At 44.3% G+C, this 8,960-nt stretch overlaps 1 protein-coding gene across 6 annotated transcripts in view; it reads left to right on the forward strand.

Moving 5' to 3' along the window:
- The window catches only part of LOC142775744 (uncharacterized), a 28,255-nt gene extending 22,677 nt beyond the window's left edge, over window positions 1–5,578 (forward strand). For 2 of the 6 annotated variants that reach the window (XM_075877653.1, XM_075877656.1), the window contains 2 exons: window positions 772–837; window positions 1,843–1,944. Coding sequence is in view for 4 of the 6 variants with exons in the window: in XM_075877656.1 (XP_075733771.1) it covers window position 772 (1 nt within the window). In the remaining 2 variants the exon portion in view is untranslated. The other 4 variants (XM_075877655.1, XM_075877657.1, XM_075877658.1 and 1 more) reach the window with 4 other exon arrangements.
- Window positions 5,579–8,960: the final 3,382 nt, after the last annotated feature.

An 8,960-nucleotide genomic window follows, 5' to 3' on the forward strand; every position in this document is an offset into this window, starting at 1 on the left:
TACTTTGCATGGCCAACCGAACTTAGAACGTGCTACAGCACCATGGTGATAAATTAACACAAAACAAACACGAAAACGAGGCAAACGTCATATAAAGTATTGCCTGATCCTCATCTCTTGCTAAATTAAAAGCACTGATTTATTCAAAGTGGCCATAGGTTTAATAAGTGGGAGGCAATTTTAAGAGAACAAGAAAATAATATATCTTCGTATATAGAAACACCGAATGTATATATAGCCTGGAAGGTTGGATATGCACTCAAAAGTTGCAGCCACTGCACTTCTGCGATGCGTTACCCACCAGAGTCGTAGAAGAACTCTAGATTGTACACAAATGTTCACTAGATGCTTAAGGAAAGAACAAAAATAAGCATGCATTTATAGCGGTAGCATATCTTACAGTGGAATCGGCATGCTGTCGAATTTCTAGCTTCAAGGCTTCAATCGACGCTAAATTTTACAGTGTTAGAGCTTTCCCGAATTTTCTTGAAGCTAACATCACTCTGAAGACTTATACAATCTTTACGGCTACATTTAATAAACGTTTCAGAGCTCCGGTGCGTCCTGTACAATTGCAGCGCCACGGCCGCTCCGATGCCGCGCCGTGGACGCCCCTAGCGGTGGCTCCTGTTTCTATATCAAACTTTCGCCGAAGCTTCATGACCATTAAAAGTTTTGAAGGACTCTGCTTGCACTAACATGTGTGTGAGCCTTCGTTATAATTCTTTGTTTTTTTAATTACTTGCTCATTAAATCTCTGCACTCTTACAGGACCTTATTGGCTGTGGTCGTACAAGTGAGCTGCTACAAAACATTGCAGATTCCCATGCAAAGCAGGTGCGTGTGTGCTTAATTTAGTGTTAAATGTCACTTTTTATGAAGTATATAATATTTGAAAATCCTGGGATTTCCATTGAGGCTAAAAAACACATGTGGATCTAGCTCATTGGGGGCAGTTTAGTGTGAGACCAGCAGATGGGGATCTTCAATTCGTGCACTTGCGAACGAATTCGCCACAATCTAACCTGAACATATGACTCCCCAATATAAACATGCCAGTTTTTTTTTTCTTTTAGATAAAAATGCATTCATTCATTCATATATGCTTGGGCACCTGTCACAGTGTTTGACAGTTTTAGTAACCATTCGTCCAAAGGTGAGAGCTGAAGAGTTAGTGTGGACAGTAATATTGAAGGGCACAGAAAGAGATAAGAAAATTTGTTATGAAAATGCGGACAAACATTGGAAGACACTTAAGCTTCACCTTTGAGTTTAATGCGATAGCGATGTCCTGTCCGTAGCGCATACTGTCCGTAGTGCATAGTGCATGATGTTTCTGGTGATGATTAAATTGTGTATTACTACAATGTAATTAATTAAGTTTAAAAGTGGCTTTTTAGCAAATGGCTGCATTCTGTGTAATGAGTAGCATACTTTAAACCACGAGTGATTATTCGTGTATAATTTTCTAGAACTTGCTGAGCGCTTGCTGAGCACAACTTGGCCTTTAGGGAATAGGCGCAGTAACCTGCGTGCCTCTTGTAGTAGATGGCCCGCTTTATATAAAGAAGTCATTATGATAATCACATGTTCTCACGCCGGATTGCAATGTACACTTGTACCATGCATTATTACTGTGATATTATATTTTGTATTGTGAACCATGCGTATAGGACTTGCGTCTTGTAAAACATCAAAGTTACTTTCAGTTACTTTTAGCTAGTTCTTTTCTCTGCATTTCCTTGCAAACATTTTCTGCATTTCCTTGCATTTCCTTGCTCGATCCTCACTCGGAACCAAAGTTTTCCATTATTTTAGTATTTGCTTTTTCTTATTTTTTAGTCATGCACAAGATGATCTTTTACTCACAAGCAATGACGCCAGCACTGGAATTCCTGCAAAACAAACTTTTTTACGTTCTTGCATTAAAATGTTTTAAACGGCCTGACAACCAATTTTTCTGAACCCAGTTTTTTTACAGCACAACAGAAACCTCACGATTCCTAGTATTGGTGCCTGCAGTGGTTATTCCTAAAAACACATGGCTATTTTATGAACAGTATTTTTCGATCTGAAAAGATCGAAATATGTATGAGCACTTCTTCTAAGAATGCTAAGAATTGATAGTGAAGACGCTATCCCTTCTTGAGATTTGTGAAAGCTGTCGTTCTGCTTTCGCGAAAGTTAACTATGATTAAACACCTTTTTTTTTTAAAGCTATTCAACCTTTCTTGAAAACATCAAGCTTTTACAATGAGACTATGTGGCTTTATACACCTTTCCTGTATTCGTACAGTGTTGTGTGCACCTACGCCTAAGGTTGCCTGCACCTGTGTCGTGGACGTGCTGACGAGCATGGTATCATTACATCAAGTGGAGGCAGCACCACTTTAATGCATACTACTAGTGCAAGCATATAAACATTCTTATAGAGTAATATGTTTTATTATAAAGAAACAAACAATATTTCAAAACTAACAAAAAGATAGACCACGTACACCAATCAATCAACGATCACGTGACTGGGCACCGCTGACCATTCATATTTTTACTGCTAGAAGTGCCAAAGGTTAGGGTAGGGTAGAAGCGTATTGGTATTTTGAATTTACTCAGTTGTAGATTATTTTTGCATATTTGAATAGCCATCTGAAAACCATTCATATTTAAGAGCAGTGTGCGTAGGCATACTTTTTGTAGCTACATCTTCATCTTCATGTTGCATGCTTGCCGTGTTGAGACTTCTTTTGATTGTCTATGGACATTTAGACATACACAGAATATCCACATTAGGCTAATCGTAAAATAGAATTTCTAAAAGCCGCCTCTATGTGCCTCTGCGACTTTTTCTAAGTAGCTGCCATCTTTAATGTGTGCAGCTGTTTGCTCATTCATCAGTAAAGCAGATCAATTTGTGCGCTTTGTGCTTCCTGAATTTTCGCTTTTACTGCCAATACATGCTCACGTGTCTTAACAGCATTCACAGAAAGCAGAGGGTCTGACATCGACTTGAAGCCAGATGCTGGGAAGATGCCACGTGCCACCACACACCTGAAGCGTCTGGAATTATTGAAAGAGTACAGAAAAGGAGAATAGCTTGGCAGTACCTAATCCTTTCTCTATTAGTAGCAAGTGTAGGGTTGTCACTGTAGTTTGTATTAACATTGATGATGAGTCAATTGTTATAAGTTCATATTTTAGGAAATCTATGGGAAATTAGGTACACATTTTGACAGTTCTGGCAGTACAAAGGGCATTAACTTCTTTGTTGGAAACTTGATTGGACGATCTTCCACATGCTTGTAGCTGCAAATTATAGGACGTTGCTGATGCCTGGTTAATGTCATTTCATTTTCAAGAGTTAAAGCTTCAAGGATTTTCTTGAAGCTTCATCTCTTCAGAATGTTTAACTCGGCTTCATTCCAGTTCTGGAGCCAGAGTACTTTGTGTTATCAACTGCCGGCTTCAAGTTTTTCAGTGAAATTTTGTAAGCCAAGGAATGCAAAGAACTTTTATGGGGCTTTCTACGAGGCAGCAGCAAAGGAGTAACAATACCATGGTTTTCGACAGGATTTTCTCTTGGGGGCTGCAAACCAGTGTTTCATCGTGGGTGGGGGAAAGCACTGGTGTAGCTTTGGTGAGGGCAAGTGCTGGTGAAACTTGAGGGGGGCAAGTGCACCTTTTGCATTCCTCCTACTGACATCCATGAATAGCACAAACGTACACTCACAGATATACTGACACGGATGCACGTCTTTTTTATGGGTGGGTGTTTACGCTGTTACTCCTTTGCTGTGCAATGAACCAACTCACCAAAAATAGTATTTATGAGGCATAAAGCCAAGCCAAGCTTGGAGGTCTCTTGGTGCTGTGCATTTGGCGGGTGAAAAAAAAATCGCAGCTTTGCCGCAAAGGCGAAGCAATGAACACAATGTCAACAAATCGGAATGTCACACGAAGAGTGGCAAGCAGATCTAAACGGGCCCCGCGTTTCTCATGCACAAATGACATACGAAACGTAATCACAGATACAGATGGACGCAAATAACTCATGAGAAATGATACAGACCCTGCAAATTATGCATAGCCGCTGGACACCTTTGTCTCAAGAAGCTTTCTTGGTCGCTGTGTATACTCGTGTGCATGTTCTCAAGTGCAATTCGTGACTTTGGCTGGGATGATTGCACAAAATCAGTTTCATTGAAAAGTTGAAGCAATGAATGTGATAGTGACGAATTGCAATGTTATATGAAGTGAGGCGATCTCGCGTAACTCTACAAAACGCTGGTCTAAGAGAACACTGCCGCTTCAGGTACACTCTTCGCACCATTTTTTCATGTTAAGAGCGCAACCTGTAGAAGCTCCCACCTGCTGTGGGGGCACAAGATGCGTTGATCATTGCCGCAATAGCGCAGCAACCATAAGCCTTTTTGTTCGCTCACGAGATAAGCTTGCGCAGTCGACCTCGACCAGAAAGGCGATGTTCACTTCACAGAATGAGCGCATCCTCGATTTTGTGTATACACAAACACACATGTGAATGATGGCGGCGGCGGCAAAAAACCAGCCGAGACTGCCCATATAATTGCTATTGCAGTAATAAATAGTGGAAAGATTTCTTTTGGTTCTTTGGCCCAATTTTTATGCCTAGGTAGTAAAAGAATAAGATTACAGTGTACGTTTGAATGCTTGCTTTGGTGCTAAGAGGTGGAATACAGATAGCGTTTGAAGGATTTGTTTATTTCCGAATGTCTTGGCTAACATGGTTCATTTTCATGCCATGAAATCATGTGAATTGGGCTTTCTGCTTGTTCAAATGCTTATAGTACACAAGGAGGGGTCTTAAAATCGTGATAAAGGATGTATATAGCGGTGCACTATTAAAGAGAACATCGGAGTGGGTGGCAGCTGCTCGGCACCACCACCTGCTGGCAGCTGCGAATAGTTTTGCGCAGGCACAATGAGCACCATGTGCGGTGCTTTTTTATCAAGTGAGCGGACGGTAGTGGACATGGCAAGTGCACCATTTATGGTGCACTTGTGTCACAACTTATTGCTACAGCTGGCCGGTGGTGGGACCAAGTGGCTTTCGATGTTCTCTAACAGTGGAATCCTGTATACACTGTGCTTGCTTCTAGACCCTGTAAAGCAGTGGGAGAGTGCATTTTCAAATGCTGTGCTAAAATACAGCGAGCAAATGGACCTGTTCTAGATCTTTCTAAGAATTTAGAATATTCAATGGTGATTATCATTGTGTGGCCCAAATTAATGATACAGAGAAACCTGAATTTTGTTATGCTTTTTTATAGGCTGTTTCAGTAGGCAACTAAGGAAAGAGTCTTTTGTAGCCTACTAATTGTGAAACAGCTTTGTTGAGGATATATAGCAGTGACATACAGAATGCGTCTTAAGCATTTGTAATGGCTTCATTTTACATTCCCAGATTTCATTTTTTACAGGTTGTTAATTTTGAAATGCTGAAGCCTGGAATCTGCAAGTCTGAGACTTTGGAAGCCACTGAATGAGCTGTTCATGTTTTTGTTAATAAAAAGTTTGTTTTTTGTTCACACATTCATATCTACATAGATCATGAAACTGCTTATCCAGAGTTATTTCAATGTGTGTCATTGTCAACATGTTTGTGTGACCACGATGACCAGTATCTGCATCATCTGTCGCTTGACTGCCCCAAGTACATCATGCATAGACAGAAACTTCGACGGAAACTCCACATTCCAGTGAACATTTTTTTTGGTAAAAATGCCAGGCTCATGACCATCTGAATAAATTACGAAGCATCGAAGTGCTTCAATGTTTTTTTTTAAAGAGACCAATAACAAATTTTTATAGGGCCTGTGAAGAGGTTTATTAGCTGTTAAAGAGAGCCGAGCGTTGGCGATGCTGCTTGCTGCAGGCACATATTCGTTTTCACAATCGCCCCCGCTGAAAAAGGAGCCATCCTGGCAACCTAAGAAGTTTCAGGGAGAGGCTTATTATACGGTTTTAGGCGGGAAACATGGACGTTGTCACGTGCACGCCGGCGCATGTCATCCGATCGGGAAACTGGCTCAATTAGGTAATTAACCGGACAATTTTTCTCTAAAACGGTGTAAGGCCCCTCGTACCGGGGGACAAGTTTTGATGAGAGTCCTGGAGTTTGGTATGAGATACAAAGCCACACGAGATACCCTGGGGCATAGCTGCGATCCGGAAGAGAGGTGCAACGGTTTTCTTTCCGGCGTTGCTGCTCGTCCGAGCTGAACGCTAGGGCGAGCTGGCGGCACTCTTCGGCTTGTCGAGCATCATCGGAGATAGGTGGACATTCGGAAGCATCGGGACGGTAGGGAAGTAGAGTATCAATTGTATGGGAAGGGTCACGTTCATAAAGAAGAAAGAAAAGTGAAAGTCCCGTGGTTGTTTGTATTGCAGTATTATATGCGAATAATGTATGGGAGAACACGGTCGCAGTTGCTATGATTAGATGCCATGTACATTGAGAGCATATCACCCAGCGTGCGGTTAAACCGTTCCGTTAGCCCATTAGTTTGCGGGTGGTATGCTGTTGTTTTCCGATGAATGACGTGGAATTCCGAAAGCAGAGCTCCGATGACCTCGGAGAGGAAAGCGCAGCCTGTGTCACTAAGGAGCTCTCGAGGTGCGCCATGTCGAAGGATAAAGCGACGTAAAAATGAAAGAGGCGATATCCTGAGTGGTAGCACTCGGTAAAGCGGCTGTTTCATTGTAGCGTGTTAGATGGTCGACCGCCACTATAATCCACAGATTGCCGTCTGGTGTCAATGGAAGGGGGCCGTAGAGGTCAACGCCAACGCGATCGAATGGCTTGGCAGGGCACGGAAGTGGCTGCAATTCGCCATTCGCACGTAGCAGTGTTGATTTGCGTCGCTGGCAGTCAGGACAGCACTGTACAAATTTGCGTAAAAAATCGTACATGCCGCGCCAGTAATAGCGATGGCGAAGGCGTTCATATGTTTTGAACACCCCGGCGTGGGCACATTGTGGATCGTCGTGAAGAGAGGCGCATACCTGCGATCGTAAAGTGCGTGGAATGACCAGTAGCCACCGGCGGCCATCAGGAGAAAGTTGCGTCGATGAAGAAGTTGATCACGGATGGCAAAATGGAAAACTTGACGTCAAAGGGATCGAGATACTGGAAGGTTGGGCATACCTGATAGATATACGAGATGAGATGCGATCCACGGGTCACGACGTTGTTTGGTAGCAAAGATTTAACGATGACAAGGTCTGGAGGCACGTGTTTTCGCACGTCGGATCTGGTGGCAAAGGTGAGCGGGACGGCGTCAGCGTGTTTGCGTCCGCAGCGGTATACGACGCGAGTGTCGTACTCCTGGATGCGGAGTGCCCATCGCGCCAGGCGGCCAGAAGGGTCTTTCAGTATGGAGAGCCAGCAAAGCACGTGGTGATCAGTTACTAGATCGAACGGGCAGCCGTATAAGTACAGCCGGAACTTTCCAAGCGCCCACACCAAAGCCAAACACTCTTTTTCTGTCACGCTGTAATTAGTTTAAGCTTTCGTCAGAGTGCGGCAAGCGTAAGCTACAACGTATTCTGAATAGCCGGGCTTTCGTTGAGGGAGGACAGCGCCTAGCCCGACACTGCTGACGTCGATGTGCACTTCACTAGGAGCCGTTGGGTCGAAGTGGCGAAGAATAGGTAGGGAGGTGAGCAGACGGTGCAGAGTAGTGAAGGCCACGTCACATGCAGGGGACCAGGAGGAGAGGTTCACGTCACCGCGAAGAAGCTGGGTTAATGGTGACATGATGGATGCAAAATTGCAAACAAAGCGCCGGAAATAAGAGCATAGGCCTACAAAACTGCGAAGTTCCTTCATGATCGTCGGCTTGGGAAATTCTGCGACTGCTCGAAGTTTTCCTGGGTCAGGTAATAAATACGCCGTGCTTCGACACGATGTGGCCTAGGATGACGAGCTGGCGTGCAGCGAAGCGACAATTTTTCAGGTTAAGCTGCAGGCCAGCGTTGGTCAGACAAGTGAAAACGTGCCTGAGGCGAAGGAGGTGCGTAGGAAAGTTGGCGAGAAAACTACGACATCGTCGAGGTAGCAGAGGCGCACATATTCTACTTGAGGCCACATAGCATATTATCCATAAGTTGTTCAAACGTAGCGGACGCGTTACAAAGCCCAAAGGGCATGCCGTTAAACTCGTATAGTCCGTCAGGTGTAATAAATGTAGTTTTTTGGCGATCGGCTTCAGCCATTGAAACTTGACAGTAGCCAGACCGCAAATCTAGCGACGAGAAGAATTCGGCTCCGTAAAGGGTGTCAATGGCGTCATCAATGCGCGGCAAAGGATATACGTCCTTGCGGGTTATCTTATTCAATTGACGATAGTCCACGCAAAATCGGATAGATCCGTCTTTCTTACGCACCAGGACGACAGGAGACGCCCAGGGACTGTGAGATGGTCGAATGACGTCTCTACGAAGCATATCTTCGACTTGATGGTTGATGACGCGGTGCTCTTCAGTGGAGACACGGTATGGTCTTTGATGCAGTGGCTGGTGTAGGCCGGTGTCGACATGATGCTTGACTTGCGACGTGCGGCCTAGTTGAGGTTGCGATACATCGGGAGAATTTCGGAACTCATGCAGACGATCAAGCAGGTCGGCATGTTCGGTGGGAGTGAAGGTGTCGGCGATGGCGCTGGAAAACGTATCCTTGGACGACTCCTCGAGGGCCGACAGTGATTTTGGGTGGTCGCAGTAGTCATCCGGAACATCAACCAAAGACGACGGGTCGAGATTTTGCATGCGGCCGAGACATTCCCCCACAAGCATAGTGACAGGTGTGGAAAGCGGGTTGAGCATGAACATATTGCTTCTTCCGGCGGCAAGATCAATCGTTGCGAAAGGCAGCAGCAGAGCTCGACGACTCGTGAAGATATCAGTAGACATGAAAAAGACTG

This window comes from Rhipicephalus microplus, chromosome X (genome assembly GCF_043290135.1).
Source record: "Rhipicephalus microplus isolate Deutch F79 chromosome X, USDA_Rmic, whole genome shotgun sequence".
In the NCBI taxonomy this organism is placed as follows: Eukaryota; Metazoa; Arthropoda; class Arachnida; order Ixodida; family Ixodidae; genus Rhipicephalus; species Rhipicephalus microplus.